At 56.8% G+C, this 17648-nt stretch overlaps 2 protein-coding genes across 40 annotated transcripts in view; both read right to left on the bottom strand.

The window, feature by feature from the left end:
- Window positions 1–17: 17 nt before the first annotated feature.
- NDST2 (N-deacetylase and N-sulfotransferase 2) lies at window positions 18–9277 on the bottom strand. 5 transcript variants are annotated; one of them, XM_084904930.1, is made up of 16 exons: window positions 8932–9277; window positions 8249–8405; window positions 6944–7055; window positions 5295–6652; window positions 5037–5124; window positions 4566–4720; window positions 4196–4453; window positions 2858–2986; window positions 2543–2725; window positions 2353–2449; window positions 1893–2016; window positions 1595–1769; window positions 1227–1397; window positions 1013–1122; window positions 722–824; window positions 18–633 (listed from the first exon to the last, which is right to left on the bottom strand). In XM_084904930.1, the coding sequence occupies exons 4-16, from the start codon at window positions 6297–6299 to the stop codon at window positions 508–510; spliced, it is 2724 nt and encodes a 907-aa protein (XP_084761056.1). In that variant the 5' UTR covers window positions 6300–6652; window positions 6944–7055; window positions 8249–8405; window positions 8932–9277; the 3' UTR covers window positions 18–507. The 5 variants fall into 5 exon arrangements, with proteins under 5 accessions (XP_084761056.1, XP_084761057.1, XP_084761058.1 ...); XM_084904931.1 differs by having other exon boundaries at window positions 8306–8405; XM_084904932.1 differs by lacking the exon at window positions 6944–7055 and having other exon boundaries at window positions 5295–6648; window positions 8302–8405.
- A 419-nt stretch (window positions 9278–9696) lies between these two features.
- Window positions 9697–17648, bottom strand: part of CAMK2G (calcium/calmodulin dependent protein kinase II gamma) — a 68180-nt gene continuing 60228 nt past the window's right edge. For 17 of the 35 annotated variants that reach the window (XM_084904862.1, XM_084904869.1, XM_084904871.1 and 14 more), the window contains 5 exons: window positions 17418–17531; window positions 15406–15481; window positions 14927–15021; window positions 12596–12840; window positions 9697–11666 (listed from right to left, as the gene is read on the bottom strand). In XM_084904862.1, the coding sequence (XP_084760988.1) occupies window positions 12608–12840; window positions 14927–15021; window positions 15406–15481; window positions 17418–17531 (518 nt within the window). In that variant the 3' untranslated portion in view covers window positions 9697–11666; window positions 12596–12607. Of the gene's footprint in view, window positions 11667–12595; window positions 12841–14918; window positions 15022–15405; window positions 15482–17417; window positions 17532–17648 lie in introns of all 35 variants that reach the window. The other 18 variants (XM_084904845.1, XM_084904872.1, XM_084904849.1 and 15 more) reach the window with 4 other exon arrangements.

Genomic DNA, 17648 nt, shown 5'->3' with positions numbered 1-17648 from the left:
GTGCGGTAGACAAAACAGAAAAATAAGGATGTTTATTCAGGACATTTCTAGCCCACAGCTAGGGCTCATACTCAGCTCTATGAGCCACTGTCGGACCTCATCCCCATTCAATGTGAATGACATTTGGGAGGCCGGGCCACAGGTAGATCCCACTGATCCCACAGTAAGGGGGTCCCTCCCACAGCCACGTACAGCTATCCTGGGGGGATGACAAGGGTAATCTCTTGATTAAAACATTCCTCTCTGCCCTGCCTCTAGTTCCTTACCTTCTAGGACCCCGGGTCAAAGGAGCTAGTACCATAATGTGGGACTATCAAGGGAAGCCCCCTTATCAGACCCCAGAACTATGGGGAAGGGATGGATGCCCTTCCTTTCTCAGCCATCCCAGGACCGGGGGCCACTGAGGTAGAAGGGGAAGGGGCCAGGCAACTCAAATCCCCGTATGGGCCCTTCTCTGGGCTTGCCCCTGAGGGAGCGGGCTGTTTTGCTGGTACAGAGGCTGTGACGTTAACCCAGACTGGAATGCTGCAGTTCTTCCCGGAGCCAGGAGGGTACTGGCTGTCCAAGCCGGCTCAGGAGCTTCGACAGCTCCAAGTTGTGGTTCCGAAAGAAATCCGTAAGGAAAAGGCGGGACTGTGGAGGAAAATGGAGGCATGAACAGGAGGACATAGAACCAGGTCTTCGTGGTGCAGAGGGAAAGCCCGTCCCAGAATTCACTCACCTCAGTGTCCATGTCTGGGTACCGCCGGCCTTTGCTCTTTCCTAGACAGCGCGTCTTCCCACCTTCAAGTCCCTGGCACCAGAATCCCTTCCCTTCATCAAACCTGCTCAACGGGAAGAGGCCATTAGTGGGCAGGAGGAAAAAGCCCAAGCCCCATAAATTTAAACTACTCTCCCTGCCCTCAGGGACACGTCTCTTTGAGAGACAGGGTAAATTCACGTCTCTTCCAAACAGACACGGCCCACCTGCTTCCCCATCTGCACAGTCCCCCCCCCGACCACGGTCTCCCACCTGAGGATCTGTGTGTAGTTCCGAAAGGGGGTGACACCCAGGAACTTCTGGATGTTTTCCATTGAAGCGGCCGGGTTGGTACGCAGCTCTTCTCCATCCATAATCAGCAACTAGGGACAGGGATGTGGTTACTGCTGTATTTCTTAGAAGTCTCTGGGCTAAAGGGAAAGGGGGGGGGTGGCCGCACCCAATGAGGTCTATTGGGGGACTGTACCTGTCCAGAGGGGTAGTAAGTCAGCCAGCGTTGTAGATGGGTAGAATAGTAGCCAGGGACAAGACAGCGGTTCTGCAAGGAGCGAAGTGCCAGAGGGGCCTGGGCGGAGGCTGAAATCACCTGGTAGAAGGTATAGTTCAGGGCGGCTGGGTCTCCATGTGCTCGCTGGTGCTGAAGGACAGGAACAGGCAGAGAAGGGATTGGCGATTTGACAATTATTCTGCCCTGCTCTCGGTCTGGGGAACAGACAGCCTCGGCACCCCACCCCAAGGCACTCGTTTTAATTTCCTTACCCTTATCCCTTTCTGTCTCTAGCAGTCACCACAACTCCATCCTCAAACCTAACGTGTGCCTAGCTTCAGGCTCACCTGGTACCAGGAGTAGGCCCTGTCAGCAGGGTTGGTGAGCACAGTGATGATCTTGGCTCGTGGGAGGAGGGCGGCCCCCCGCCGCGGTACAACTTCTGAGTCAAAGTAGGTGGCACTTTTTTCAAACAGGAAGTCAGTGCTAGCATTGGAAGGGACAGGGAAGAAGTCCATGTACCTAGGAAGTAGTGGAGAAAGAGGCAGAATGAAAAGCCGGATGTCTGTGCGGTGGGAGCCGGAACGGTATTTGGGGGGAAGGGAGTGTTCCTCTGAGAAGTATTCCAAGGGGTCCCCCTCTCACCAGTCAATGCCCTTGTGGTAATTGGGGCCACTGAAGAACTGAATCTCCTCAAAGGTGCTGGGGCTGGGGAAGCTGCTGGTCACAGCTGGGTGCAGGCTCAGGAAGAAATGGACAGCTGTGGTCCCTACACAGGAGAGAGTCCAGGCCTCCAGCTCAACAAGAGGAGCTTGAAGAAGGTGAGAAAATAACCACTCCGGGTAATAAAATCCCCGTTAGCCAAACTAGAATGAGAGAAGGAACATCTGAGAGGCCCAGGGAAGGGTTAAAAGAGTGGTGCTCAGTCTTGACTGCATCAGAATCACTTTGATCTTTTAAAACAAAACTCCGTAGATAATTCTGATATACAACTGGGGTTAATAATCACTGTCTTGAGGCTGGATTGATGGGGGACGGGTACGAGAAGGGAGTTCCTTGGCCAAAGAACCCTTTAAGGCAAGGGAAATCGGTAAGGGTGACTCACCTGTCTTCTGGGGTCCCACAATGAGGAACTTGGGGAGCCGGTCACAGGTTTTCTCCTTGGACCAGATATCTTTGTGCCTCTTGTCGTCACAGGGATTCTGAGGGTGAGGCCAAGAATCAGAGGAGGCCTAATCTTTTCTCCAACCCCCATCCCCATCATGTCTCTGGTCAGCCTGAGTTCCACCCCATACCTGCCAAAGGGGACTTCGCTCTTGAGGGAAGAGTTCAAAGTACTTTTGTGCAAGAGGGACGGGAGGAAGGGTCTGCAGGCGCAGCCGGGTCCAGCACTGGAGAAAGCGCACTAGGCTCTCAAAGGTGTACAGGCCCAGTCGGTCATTTCCATAATTGGACAGATGGGTCATAAATATGCTGATCTGCAAGGGGATGCCTGCACATCAGAGTCAGAGAGCCTATACCCACCTCAGAATCGGGCGTGGTGAGCAAAGGTCCAAGCCTGCAAACACTTTGCCTCTCCGAGCTCCCAGCCCTTCCTCTTAGCACCTTACCGGATTAAGCAGCACTGTCAGAAAGAGCTCTCCACCTCGGATGCTCCGGTCTAGTTCACGAGAGCCTCCAGGATACTCATTATAGAAAATGGTGTGAGTGAAGAGGCCGCATGTCTGCCGTGGCAGCACCTGGAAGGAAAAGAAATAGGGAGAGAGGAGGTTTGAAAGGTAAAATCTACACTAACAAGAGAAATATGCAAATTGGTCGTACCCCTGCTGCGCCCATAAGCCATGCCCAACAGCCCATCAGGAGCAAGTATGCAAATTAACCCAACCAAGATGGCTGCAGCCATGGAGCAAGCAGGAGGCTTGGGTTTCCCCAGCAATAGAGGAAGCCAAGCTTCTAGCCTGCTCTGGCCAACCCTGGCCTCCCCTCAAGGCTACAAAGTTTCAATTATAGAAGATAAATAAATCCCAGATACCAGGGCCCCCACTTGGGTCGCTGGGGGGCATGGCTGACCTGCTAACCACCACAGGCCCCTCGCCCAGGCTGCCCCATGCCTCAAGAAAACCCCCACCCTGATCCAGGACACCCTTCAGGGCTAATCAGCTGGCCCCCACCCATGCACTCTATCCTATCTAATAAAAGAGTAATATGCAAATTGTCCATCACTCCAACACACAAGATGGCCACCACAAGATGGCCAACAGGAGAGGGCAGTTGGGAGGGACCAAGCCTGCAAGGGAGGGCAGTCGGGGGTGATCAAGCCTACAGGGGAGGGCAATTAGGGGTGACCAGGTTGGCAGAGAAGGGAAGTTGGGGGCAACTGGGCCTGCAGGGAAGGACAGTTTTTGGGGGACCAGGCCTGCAGGAGAGGGCAGTTGGGGGAAACCAGGCCTGTAGGGGAGGACAGTTAGGGGTGACCAAGCTTGCAGGGGAGGGCAGTTAGGGGCTATCAGGCTGGCAGGGGAGCAGTTCGGCATCAATCAGGCTGGCAGGGGAGTGGTTAGGGGGTGATCAGGCTGGCAGGCAGAAGTGGTTAGGGGCAATCAGGAAAGCAGGCAGGTGAGCAGTTGGGAGCCTGCAGTCCTGGATTGTGAGAGGGCAGTTGGGACATCCCTTGAGGGGTCCCAGATTGGAGAGGGTGCAGACTGGGCTGAGGGACGCACGCCCCTGTGCACGAATTTCATGCACCAGGCCTCTAGTGAGTAAATAAAATACTAAGGACTCAGCCTGAAGTTACAGCAATAAAGCTCCTGTGACGTACTTTAGAAATTTTCACTCTTCTACCCACTTTTATATGGATGAGCTGGACTGGCAGTTAACAGGACATAAATCAATGCAGATTAGAGGTTGTCAAAATGTGGGAGTTCAAGTTTGTATTGGGAGTCCCTCACCATGATGCCGTTGTGAATGAAGCCACGGCGGTAGCGGGCAGGGCGGAGATGAGGGTACTCCTCAGTGCTGGTCACCTGGATGCCCCACACAGATTTCCAGGCCTCATAGAGCTGCGTGTGGACGGGGTACACACCCGAGTGGTGGGGGGCCACAGCATACCCCAGATCCGTGGGGATCCCATGCTCCTGGGGACGGCATAGACTCTCACCAGGACCTGGTGAAGTTTGGGGAGTAGAGGGGAAAGAGGGTGGGGATGCCTACACAGAAAGGAAAATGCGAAGGGCAGGGAAAGGGCACCCCATGAGGGGGGGGTTGAAACGGAAGCATCATCTCTGGGGAAAAGTTGGGTAAGAGATCCAAGGGCCTCACCAGCGCAAACTGTTTGTTGAGCCTCATCTGGTCAGCCAGCACGGAGCGGTTGTGGAACAGGTGCGGCTGCATGTGGCTCCACATGTGTGGGAACCACCAGAACTCGCGGCGGTGCTTCAGCAGCATGTCATCCCCTGCGTCCTCCTCCTCCGTCCCTGTGACCACACACTGACCACTGAACAGGGTCCGTTAGCCCTCTGCCCTCCTCTGTTCCGGAACACTGACCACCTTCTGTCCTTGGGGCATCTGCCCCTTTAAGACTGCCTACTTGCCCAGCCGCCAACTTGCCCTCTGGTCACCCCTGCTAACCTGAATTCACACCCACCGCTAGCTCCCCACATCATTCGGACCCCAAAACTTGCCCCAAATTGGACCCCTTTTCTACAATACAACTTGTCTACCCAGGAAGGTGGGACAACAAATAGGTCAAACTAAGACTGACAGGCTGCAAGAGCCAGGGAATAAGCTCACCGGTATGATAGAACTTGCCCGAGAAGCCCAAGTTGAAGGTGAAGTTGGGGACTAAGGTCCTGAGTTTGTTCTGGGTGGTCAGCAGAGCCTGGGAAGAGTAGCGGGGACAGGAGAAATCAGGAGACAGCAAACAGTGGAAGGCAAATGAGTAGCGTCCCTCCCACCTGGAAAGGGTAGGGAGGATACTTATGGCGAGCTCAGAACCAAGGGAGCCTCCCAGGTCAGAGCTTGAGACAACCTATGAGGGAAAAGACTGACCTCAACATCAGCCACCTTCATGCGGGTACCTTCCTTGCCCACAAAGATGTCATCAATGTCTACCAAGATGTAGCGGTCGAGGTCCAGGCAGAGCCGCTTGCCAGTGAGGTATGCGACGGCATCAACAAAAACAAGTTTGTGGAGCCAGAAGGACAGGCCATGGCCAAAGAGCACCCGCTGGATGCCATCATGAAGGCCCAGATCTTGTACCACAGTGGGGAGCCGCGCCCGGCGAGGCACCGATCCTGGCATGGGAGGCTCAGCTGACTGAAGGCTGGCAAGAAGCACTGGCTCGTAGGTGCTGTGATTGGATTGAAAGACGGTCCAGTCATCACCAGGCAACGGCCCAGGCTCCAGGCGGCTGGGGCGTGTGAGATGCAGCAGGGGGGCAGAAGGGTTCACCTGGTAGTCCCGGAGCCCCAGGTTGGAGTGCAGAAAAAGGGGAAAGCCCTTGAGCTGGGCACTCACGAGGCTGTGCTCATGGGCTCGGAAAAAGCCAATGATGCCCACACCATACTCCACACAGTACCGATCTAGCCTTTCCCGGCTCCAGGCATCCAGGTTGACATACTTGAGCAGGTTCTCATAAATGACCAGGACGAAGCGGCCACGCCCATGATCAGTCAGTGTGGGCATGTCCCCGCGGCCAGGTGCCAGCTCGGTGCTGTAACGGAAACGGCTGGACTCCAAGATGGCCACAATCTCCTGCCCCAGCTGTGAGTATGCACTCTCCACAAACACAAGGACCACAGGTTCAGTTCGAACTGTCTCTGGAGGCCTGGGAGGCCGGGGCGGGACTGGAGGCCGTACCGGGCCAGGGCCAGCTACCCCCCCACTGCTGCAGTCTCCCAAGGGCAGGGGCAAGGGTTCCTTGGCCTTGGGGCTGGTGGATACGTAGTAAGCCAGGAAGCCCATGGAGCCCAGACTGAAAGCGATTAGCAACAGTATGAGGCGATGCAGTTCCAGCTGTCGAGCTGGGCGTGCCACCTTCCACAGCTTGAGCATGGCGGGGGGAGGGGAGGGGAGGGGAGGGAGGGGTGGGGGGGTACCTCGAGGGAAGGGAGGTAGGAGCTGTATAGGTTAGGGCTCTCTTGGGAGGGTGGGAGGATGGGAAAATAGGGGAAAAGGATTCCCTCAGGGTCAGTTCCCTGAAGAGGTGGAGACAAGTTCTCTTAGTGAAGGGTAGGGGAGGTAGAAGGGGCAACAGGGGGCAACTGGACAGAGTCCATTGATGTCAGGTCACCATGGCCCCCTGGCCCATGGCTTCAGGATGCAAAACTAGCCAGGCTCCACCCTTGGTCCCGCTTGAGCTCCTCACATCAGAGGTCAGCAAAGTTCACGATTTCTGCCCTTCCTATCTGTAAGACAGAGAAATTGATGGATTACTTTCTCCTTGAAACTCAGTCATTAATCCATTACCCCCTTCACCCCATCTCTCTTACCTTCTGCTCACAGGATGATTTGTTAAAAAAACACAAACAAAAAAAAAACAACAACTCCTGTAGAAGAACAACACAATCTGAGTCTCATACCTTAGCTTCAGAGGTTGATTCCCTCCTTAGACTACCAGCTAAATGCTCCTGCCTGAGCTCAGCTCAGAGCTGGAGCAGTACGTTCGAGGCCAGACAGCCCAGGACGCTGACAGTCACCTGCTCTGAAAGGAGTTCCCAGCGCACCACCGAGCAGCTGGCCAGCCGGCAGGAGCTCTGGTCTTCTTGTGAGAAAGGGACAGAGAGCCCCGGAGTCCCGTGCTCCAACGAACTACAGATAAGAGGAAACTCGTGAGTTTGTTAATCTTCTTCATCAATCAGACTCTACACCACAGGCTGACAGCATTAACAAACTTACAGTCAGGTGGACACTATTCCAGAAGAAAGAGAAATGGTGCTAGATAACCATTCTATTAGCTTCCAAAGCCAGAAAGGGACTCCCTTCTCCATTACTCCTCCTCAGCCTCTCTCCCCGGAGCGGGCTACATCACTGGAAAAACCGGAAGGCTGAGTCCAGTCTCCCCTATCCCTCCCAGGTCTCCTCCCTCAGTTAGCCGCGGTGGTGCTCTGTCCTCATCCATGAACAGCTCAGAAGGAGGTCCTCAGCTAGGCTGGAGACATGGGGGATCGAGTCCTGCTGTAAAAACAGAAACCTGAGCGGGCCTGGATGACAGAGAGAAATAAGTCACATCCAACCAATAAGAGAGAGAAGGAGTAGGTCAGTGTGACTGGCACACAGCTTTAAGGAGACCTAGTTTTGGAGATTTCTTTTCTTAAATAGATGGACTGCTCCTAATAGCTTTATTGTTGCTCTCCCGGTCTTAGCCACTCCTAGTGAGGCCAGGGGCTGGCAATTCCTCTCTCCCACCCACCCCCAGACAGACACATCTCAGGAAAGATTAGGCCGAGACAGGGCCTTTCAGAACGGAGAGAAATGGTGTTAGAATAGTTCAGCTTGCCGAAACCGGTTTGGCTCAGTGGATAGAGCGTTGGCTTGTGGATTGAAAGGTCCCAGGTTCAATTCCGGTCAAGGGCATGTACGTTGGTTGTGGGCACATCCCCAGTGGGGAGTGTGCAGGAGGCAGCTGATCGATGTTTCTCTCTCATTGATATTTCTATCTATCTCTCTCCCTTCCTCTCTGTAAAAAACCAATAAAATATATTAAAAAAAATAATAGTTCAGCTTTAGTCAGGGTAAAACTAGCTGACATGAAGAGAACTGGGGGGGGGGGGGGGGAGGGAGGGGATCAAAAGGTGAAGTGAAGGTGCAAATTCCAAAAATTAGAGGACATTCTTTGGAGGAAATACAGTAGCGAGAAGTCATTACGGGGAGTGGATACTTAGGATGAGTTACGTAGAATAGTTAACAGTGACTGAGAGCTTAATCTTGGGCAGACATCCTTCTAAGAGCTTTCCATATAGTTAACACTCACACCAGCCCTGAAATCGGCAAGAGATAGATACCATTATCCCCATTTTACATGCAAGTAATCGGGGGGTCAGAGAAGCTTAGCAACTTGCCCAGCATCACACAGCCCCGTCGGTGGAGAACTGGGACTCAAAGTCAGGCCTGTCAAGCTCCAGAGCCCGTGCTCTTGACCACTGCATGTTGGCTTCATACCTGGAAGAAACAGCAGCATGTAGGCAGAGGGTTCAGCAACATGAGGAAGCTGCTGGGCGGGTAGGGAGGGTGTGGTGGGGTGATGCCTGTGGAAGGAGGAACGGGGGCGAGGGCGGTGCTGCGGGGGCAGCAGTGGGAGGTTCTGGGGGAGACGGAAGGGTCCCCGGGCCCGGGGCCGGGAGGGCGGGGCGCGGGCCGCGCTGGGGGCTGCGGGCGCCTGGGCGGAGGGGCACCGGGGCCCGCTGGGGGAGTGAGGTCACAGGTGGATGGGGCGCCGAAGGGGAAGGGGCAGGGGCGCGCCAGGAGAGGCGGGCGCAGCAGGGCAGGCGCCAGGCGGGGAGCCCCGGGGGAGGAGCCGGGTGCGGGGCGCCCAGGGGCCGAGGCCACTGCGAGGGCGGCGGGTGCAGGGGACCCGGGTGGGGCGCGGGCCGCCGGACGACCCCGTGGGGTCCTGCAGGGAACAGGGACCGCCCGGGAGGGGAGGGGTGCGGGCGGCCGTGCGGGGGTGTCCTCCAGGGCAGCTCACCCGGCGGCCGGGCCGGCGCCCCCGCTGTCCCCGGGCCCCGCCGTGTCCCCGGGCCGCCTGGCTCCCCAGCTCTTGGGCCCTCGGGCCGCGTCGCGGCGGCTCCGCCATCTCCGAGCGAACGCTCCGCGGCGGCCGGGCGCAACCACCGCTCCCCGGGGGGGGGGCGGCGCGCCGCGCCGGAGGGGTCCGCTCGGTCCCCGCCGCCTGCGGGCTCGGCAGCAGCGCGGCTGGACGCCGGGCAGCCGGACGGTCCTCTGCGGCGACCCGCCGGGTGTCGGCCTCCTGGACGGCGTGCCCGCGCCCCACCCGCGGAGAGGCACCCCCCCCCCCCGCCGCTTGGCACAGTCGGCGGAGCGCCGGCCTCGGCTCACCGAGGAGGGGCGGGGCGCGGGCGCGTCCACTCCGCCTGGGAGGGGGGAGCCAGGCCGGCCCACTGAGGCGGGCGGGGGGGCGGCCCCTGGCGTGGGCGGGGCCGGGGCGCGTCCACTCCGCCTGCGAAGGGGGGGCCGGGCCGGCCCACTGAGGCGGGGGCGGGGCCGGGGGCGGGGCGAGGCCCTAGCTCACCACTCAAGGGACCAAATTCCCCCCCTCCCCCCCAATCCCCCAAACTCTTCTGGGCAGCCTGGTGAACTGGATGGAGGTGGGTGAGTTTATGAAGTTTTATTCCAAAATGGGCCCAATAGGGAGTGGAAACCTTGTCACCCAGGCTGCTAAAAATCTAAGCCTCTGGCCATCAACCCCCACCAGCAGCAGTAACACAGCGGCACGGTTTAAAGGTTATTTTATTAAATATCTTCAGTTCAAGGTTTCATTGTAACAAAGCTATGAAGGGTCTACCAACATTCAGAACAAACACTAGCTATTTTTTAAATTATTTCTATGTCATCATGCAAAAATTCTGCATCAAATGCCTTCCATTTCCTGTTTAAAAGGTGACTTTTTTTTTTTTTTTAATAGTCTATAGTCCTATAGATGCTGACATTAGCCCCAGAGAGGAGTTAAGAATGCTAAAGAAGTGGAGCTGGAGCAGCCACATGAAGCTATGGGTCTTAATGAACTCTAAGACCGTTTTGTCTTCAAGCCAGCGAAAACCAAACCCCGTGGTGGTGAAGGTGTCTGCGTGCTGGTGCTGCAGGCTGCAGGGCAGAAAAGGGCGAGGGCCCAGGGGCTGGGGCATGCATGAGGTGCTCAGAGGAGCCTGGCGAAACCCAAGCACCAGCACCTGCGAGTCTGCTGTCTTCTCAGCCGGCTCCAAGTCAATCTGTAGCTTTGCCTCCTGAAGGTAGTCCAGGCAGCTGGGGTCTACCCACTTCCCCCCCTCCCCCCCCAAATAGTGCAAATAATTGCGTAGACACGTTTGCACAGTTGTTTTGGGGAAACCAATGCCGTGACCAATTGCTCCTCCATTGTCTTCTCCATCGGCTTAGAGTTCCAGATCGTTCCCTCCTGGACTGGAGCTCCTGGAGCACAGGAGGGACAGAGTGTGGGCAGGAGTCCTGGCTCCGAACACCTCTTTTGGGTACATGCAGTTGTCGTCGGTGGGGGTGATGCCCATGCAGATTGTCCAGCAGTGAAGTCTATACTTCCGTTGGTCAGTAAAGAGAACTCTTAAAAAAGAGGCGGCACCTCTTCTTCTTGCCAAAGCCGTCGGGTCGATCTCAAAAAAGACAGGAAAAGAGATGGACGTGCAGCGAGGGGAGAGTAGGGAGGGAGGCAGGCAGCCCTCAGGGCAGCCCGAGTGCATAGAAACAACCATCGCCTTCAATGCCGCCGCCTCACTCCTCCCATCCCACGGGGAGGGGCGCCCGGCAGAGGGCCCAGGCCCCGAGGAGGGTCAGCACGGGGACCACCACCATGGAAAGGCAAGACAGAAACAGAACAAACGGCCCGAGGCAGCGAAGGAGCCCCGGCAGCGAGGGCCCGGCTCTCTCCTCGCCGAGTTCTGGGAAAACAAACACGAAGCAAAGCGCAAGCCTTCCCCTGGGCCATGGCCCGCATGCACCGAGTGCGCCCCAGAGACGTGGGTGAGCGCGTGAGGACAGGTCAGGCTAACACGAGGTTTCCCATCGGCTCCGCGGAGCGGCCACGCTTCTGCAGCACCAGTTCTCCTTCTCCTCCTCTACCCTAACGTGGGAAAGTGCAGCAACGCCGGGCCCTGAGTCCCCCCCGCAGCCGGCGGGGAGCTGTGCCTCCGCTCCCGGGCGGTCCGACCGCCGCAGCGCTCTCACCAGCCTCGTTCTGGGTGCCTACGCCGATTCGGAAGGAGTCCGTTCCCAGACCTGGGGCTGCCATCCCATCGCGGCCCCCGAGGTTTTTGTCAGAGTTCTTGCCTGGTCTCCCGAGTCCACGAGGCCAGAGGAGGCCAGCCCACCTCTTCAGGGCCGGGCGAGTGAGCCCGCTGCTCCAGCCGGGACTCCTGCCTCCTCGCCAGCCCAAGGGCTAACGGATGGTTTTAACACGCATCATGGTATGGATTCCATGTGGGTTTTTTTTTTAAACAATCTTTTTTTTTTTCTTTTTTTTTCTCCCCCTTAAATGTAAAAAACACCTCAGTACAGCAGAGACAGACACGAAGGGCGGGCGGGAGGGCTGCATGCAGGGGCGTGCATTGGCTGCTGCCGCTTTGTAATTTAATTGTTTTAAACCTCAAACGAACAGGACTGCCGCTGTCACTCAGGCCCTCCAGAGCCACTGGCTGCCAAGGTTCGACCTCCAGCTGGGATCTCCTAATGCCCCTGTCACACAGGATGGACAGAGCGACAGAACAGAAGACAAGAAACACACAGGTGAGCTCCGGGAACTTCGCACGACTCCCGTGGCCTCGCCTGCCTGAGCGGGTGGGGGCCGGGGGAGACGCCAGTATTGGAATCTATCGCCTCACGCAGGCTGAGCCCTGGCTCAGGGCTTTGCTGATTAAGTCTCTTACTGAACTCTCACAGCTTTATGGGTCAGGCACCCCTCTCTCCCTCTTCTGACAGCTAAGGAAACAGAGGCTTAGGGAAAGGAGGTACAGCCTGTCCCAGGTCACCCGACCTGGAGTCCTGGAGCTAGACCCACGTCTGTCTGGTTTAAGAGCAGAACCTGGCCTCAACTGACCTGGCTCAATGGATAGAGCGCCGGCATGTGGACTGAAAGGTCCCAGGTTCGATTCCGGACAAGGGCATGTACCTTGGTTGCGGGCACATCCCCAGTAGGGGGTGTGCAGGAGGCAGCTGATCGATAATTCTCTCTCATCAATGTTTCTCTCTATCCCTCTCTCTTCCTCTCTATAAAAAAATCAACAAAATAGCCGGGACCGGTTTGGCTCAATGGATAGAGCGTCGGCTTGGGGACTGAAGGGTCCCGGGTTCGATTCCGGTCAAGGGCATGTACCTTGGTTGCGGGCACATCCCCAGTTGGGGATGTGCAAGAGGCAGCTGATCGATGACTCTCTCTCATCGATGTTTCTAACTCTCTATCTCTCTCCCTTCCTCTCTGTACAAAATCAATAAAATATATTTTTTAAAAAATCAATAAAATATATTTTTAACAAAAGAAAAGAAAAAAAAAAGAGCAGAACCTGCTACCCCCACCCTGTCCAGCCCCTGCCATTCCTCTGGGGTGGCCCCTATCTCCTCCCCCATGCCAGCTCTCCGCCCCCGCGGCCCGCTCCGGGCGGGCGCACCTGTGGCTGAGCTCACTGCAGCGGTGCGGCAGGGGCCCCTGAGCAGTGGTAGTGGACGTTGAGCCACTTGCCGTCCCGGCGGTGCCAGACCCGGGTCTCCTCGGACTGGCTGGTGCGAGGCCGGCCCTGCGCGTCGATGTACTGGGTGAGGCGGATGTAGGCGATGCAGGCGGCCTCCTCCCCGATCACGTGGACGTGCGGGTTCAGGATGGTGGTGTGGATGGGCTTGCTGTTCTTGGACAGGACTGCAGGGGGCAGGGCGCGCGAGTCAGGGAGGAAGGCGGCTCACCCGCTCTCCACCTACCCCTCGGGGAGCCCCCGAGCCCCCCGTCCATTTCCAGAGGCCAGGGAACCCCATCACATTGGTCTCCTGTTATCACTGAGAGAGAGGTGGGAGCCATGGTAACGGCAGCTCCTGTTTTAATCAGATATTGTGCTGGGGGCCGGACATGCATGAGCTGTAGTTCTTTGGTGGACACCGTTTTCTTCATTATTAGGTAAGGAGACAGGCTCCAGGAGGGTAAGTAATTTCCCCCCAAATCACACAACACTGGAGCTCAGGGCCATGTTACTAAAGCCTCTTATCTTTCTCCTGATGTTTAGATTTCATAAGGGTTGGCTTGTTGCCAATTAGGGCTGTAGAGCAAAAATCAAGAACTTAAAAACATTCCTAGTGGATTTGTGATTAAAAAAAAAGAATGTCCAAAGTTCAAATTGAATCATCAAAGCACCAAGCTCAGGATAGTCCCAGGATCCTCTGGGGGAAAGCCAAAAGATTGCCATTCTCAGCAAACACTGAACTGTGTTACTTTTATTGAGATTCACATCTTAGTTCAATCCAAATGTTGGGTAGGGGCTACATGAAAACTTCCCTAGAGCTTCTATAAACTCTGGAATTGCTCCGGCTACTGGAATTCCTCAGATAGCCTAGGGCCGTGGTCGGCAAACTGCGGCTCACGAGCCACACCCGGCTCTTTGGCCCCTTGCGTGTGGCTCTTCCACAAAATACCACGGCCTGGGCGAGTCTATTTTGAAGAAGTGGTGTTACAAGAAGTTGAAGTTTAAAAAATCTGGCTCTCAAAAGAAATTTCAGTGGTTGTGCTGTTGCTATTTGGCTCTGTTGACGAATGAGTTTGCTGACCACTGGCCTAGGGTTTACATTTGCCGCTGAGACATGGAGAGGATGGTAGTAGAGAAAACAGCAACCAAATAAAATTCAGGGCAGGATGGGGAAGACCCAGGACAAAGTGAGAAGGAAAAAAAAAAAAAAAAGGAGGGAGGCAGGAGGGCCTCAGAGAGCGGAGACAAAGATGGGAGGCGGTGAACGGTCAGCTTCCTATCCCTGGGGACTGTCTAGAGCAGCGATTTTCAACCGCTGTTCCGCGGCACACTAGTGTGCCACGAGATGTTGCCTGGTGTGCCGTAGGTGCAGACAAGACAAGAATTTTATAATTTTTCACTATTTTGTTTACTTAATATTTCATAATAAAGTAATTATAAAATACTTTCTTTGTGTTTATTTGATTCCTATTCAAGAGAATTACTTTATATATAGTCAATATAGGCACAGAGTTAAATTTTTTTTAACATTTTCTAATGGTGGTGTGCCTCGTGATTTTTTTCATGAAACAAGTGTGCCTTTGCCCAAAAAAGGTTGAAAAACACTGGTCTAGAGCACACCCCCAGCAGGACTCCCGGCTCCCTCAATGCTCAGGAGGACCCTAGCCACCACGTGCAGTCTCACACGTCACCAGCAGTGCCTGCTCCTGGCATGCACATTCTTATCCTGGCTTTAATCTCCTCTACTGGGCCATCTGCAGACACAGAGCAGTGCTACTCGCTGAGATCATCTTAGCTTCCTCTCAAACAGTTTCCAGTCATCTCGAGAAGAGCTGAGGCTGGCCTGGCCGGTGCGGCTCAGCTGGCCGGAGCCCCGTCCCGGGCACGGAAAGGTGGCAGGTTCTATTCCCAGTCAGGGCACACACCCAGGTTGAGGGTTCGATCCCCGGCTGAGTCATGTACCAGAGGCAACGGATGGATGTTTTCTCTCTCCCTCTCTCTCTCTCTTAAATGAAAAGAGGCTTAAAGAAACAGTGACCCTGATTGTGGCAACCACCCCTGCCATGAGGCAGCTGCAGAGGGAAAGGGCCTTCCAAGGTGCCCGGTAAGGCCATTCTCAGGGCACACGGAGGCAAGCAGACAGAGCAGGGGGCGGCAGGCAGGCCAAGGAGAGGAGAGTGGGCCACGGGGAAGAGGAGAGGGTGAGCGAGGACAGAGGCCACGGGGGCGGAGGGGCAGGCAGGAGTATATCAGCAGCACGAACCCACTCACGATTCTCAAAGTAAAACTTATGGAAATCCATCCCCTCCACGAGGTTACCGAGGGCTTCGGGCTCAAAGGAAGTGAGGCCCGGGTCACAGATCTTCCTGCAGACGAGAAAAAGCGGCCGGTCGGTCTTCCATGGGAACTACTCACCATCTTTCTTCCTCATTGGGGGTGTCTGTCCGGCAGGAGGTCAGCTCTGGGCCTGACAAGATGGCTTAGATCGGAGGGGTATGCCTGCTAAAGCCTCTTAGCCCTGCCCTCTCAGCCCACTGCCAGCACACCCGGGAGGGCTTGGCCCAGGGCATCCACCAGGAAGGGCTCTCGACCGACCGACCGACCGACCGACCGACGGAGCAGCCTGATGTTTCCCTCACACACTGTGCCCGAGGCCCAGCCTTCCCTTCTCCCGCGTCCTCGCTGCTTTGGGGGAGGAGGGAAAAAGGCCTTGAGGAACTTGAGCCTCAATGACTTAGGTCTCTACTCACGTGTAGGCCTCAAAATCTCCATTGTTGATGGCCTCAATCAGCTGCTCCGTGATCTTAATGATCTCCTGTTTTCGCACTGTGGGGGGAGGGGGGAGAGAAAATCCAGCAATTTACCTGCGAGGGACCAGGGAGCCCCTAGGTGGCGGAGAGCCCTCCCCAGTCTTCAAGGATCCCCCGTGATCTCCTTGACAGAGACCCCCCTCTCGCCTGTCTTGAAGGCCCTTTGCAGGAGGAGGGAGCCCGCCCCTCTCCCCATCCCTCCTCTGTCTGGGGAACTAACGGCCCCCTCCTCCTGAAGCCCGCCCATTGGTCACAGTCCTCTGGCCTTTGTCTCCCTCTCCATCAACAACCAGGACGCAGAAAACACTCGTCTCTGACCGCTGAGGAGCCTGGCACACCATGCGCGCTCCGTGCAGAGGTGCGCGCCCCGCCTCCTGCAGGCCCAGCTTCTCTGAGAAGCTTCGGATAAGGCTGTTTCCATCACCTGCTCACGTCTCTCACCTGAAGGGGCTCAGTCAGGTCTCAGTTACCATTTCCCCCCCCCCCCCACTTCCACCCAGCCCCCACTCAGGGGTCCAGAACCTCACCCCAGGCAACAGCCAGCCTGAGAGCAGAACCCAGCCAGGGGGAAGGGCTCCCGAAGCAGGAATGTTAGGATGGATGCGTCACTCCCACCCCCACCCCACCCCCAGCTCCTCTCCTCCACAGGGCTCTTCTGCGAGGACGGATCTTGGAACTATAAACACGCTCTGTAAACAGAGCCTCTCGCCAGGAGGACAGCTCCATTTACCCCGGACAAGCCTTGGGAAGCTCTAAACCTCACAGCAGCTCTCATGCCGGGATGTGTCCCTCCGGGAGAATGAAGACAAGGCACGGATGACAGGCAGGCAGAGCTGGTGCCCTCAGAGCCCCACCCCACGCCACGCCGAGGGGCGGCGGGGACATCCTGGGCTCAGGCCGGGTCACTTATGGGGACCACGCTGTCCGCAGAGGGGGCTGCGGGGGGGAGGGCTCAGACCGGGACTGGGCTAACTAACTCCGACCAGAACCCGGGCTGGCCCAGGACACATGCCTTTCTGTCCTCACGGGAGCGAGAGGCTGCAAGACAAATGTGAGCCATTAGCACAGCACAGCCCAGGGGCACAGCCGGGAGAGGCAGGGCAGCCAAGTGGGGCCCCAAGCCTTCAGCACCTTCAGGTTAGCAGCAGGTTAGCGGGACCAGCAAGCTACACACACACACACACACACACACACACCCTCTCCCACCCTGCCAAACCCATCTGTCGGACCTGACTGGGGCCCTGTGGGTGAAGAGGGTTGTGTTTAGAAACTCTTAACAGGACAGACAGTGGGAGAAAAAGAAGCAGACAAAGGCGTGATCCACACAGACACAGCTAGACATACCCACACCAGCTACACGAACCTAAGCAAGGCCTCGCCTCAGGATGCCCTACGACCTCATTTATTTTTAATAACAATCCTCTGAGGTAGGGGTCATTTCATTCCCATTCCACAGGTGAGGAGACAAACCCTGGGAGGTTTCATCGGCTTCACACGCTGCTGCAGGTACTGCAGCTGGGACTCAGACTCCGGTCTGACTCGCCCAAGCCCCAGGCTCTCCTCGAGAGGAAATGCTGAGCCCAGGGGACCCCATATCCCAGGGTGGGCTCTCCGCCATCGCAGCTCCCCGACCACCCGGCTCCCTCCACCTCCGGCTTCTGACTGGGCCTTTCTTCCTGGCTCAGGGCTGAGGTGAGACCCGGTGGGTCTCCTGCTGGCTTCCGACTCCTCCCCACCATGCGCTGCTCTTCCCCCCCACGCCATGCCCGCGGGCCTGGCCTCAGGGGCCCCTGCCTGGCTCCCAGCGCCTCCAATCGGCTCCCCCACCCAGCAGGGCCCGCGCTCCCCAAGCTCACTAACGGGGTGGGCGCTGGGCGGCCAGCTCCGGGGACCCCAGGGGCTTCAGGAGGAGCCCAGGGGCGGAAGCCAGGTGGTGCCTCCCTCACACTTACTGGCGGAGGAGCAGAGAGAAGGCTGGGGCTGCATGCCTGCAGAGGGGGCTGTTCTGTCCCGGGAGCTCCGTCCTTCAGGCACCGAGCTGCCATTCCCAGTGCGGAGCGGGGCAGCTAGCCAGCCAGGGCAGGGCAGGGCAAGGCAGAGCAGCCAAAACAAACAGAACAAGGCAGGTGAGCGAGCAAGCCGAACAGGACCCGCGCCCGCGGCCCCGCAGAGCCAGGGCGCGC

This window comes from Pipistrellus hanaki (genome assembly GCF_964339955.1).
Source record: "Pipistrellus hanaki genome assembly, chromosome: 14".
NCBI classification, from domain to species: domain Eukaryota; kingdom Metazoa; phylum Chordata; class Mammalia; order Chiroptera; family Vespertilionidae; genus Pipistrellus; species Pipistrellus hanaki.
The sequence above is the reverse complement of the archived record's forward strand: the minus strand, read 5'-3'. Positions and strand labels throughout refer to the sequence as shown.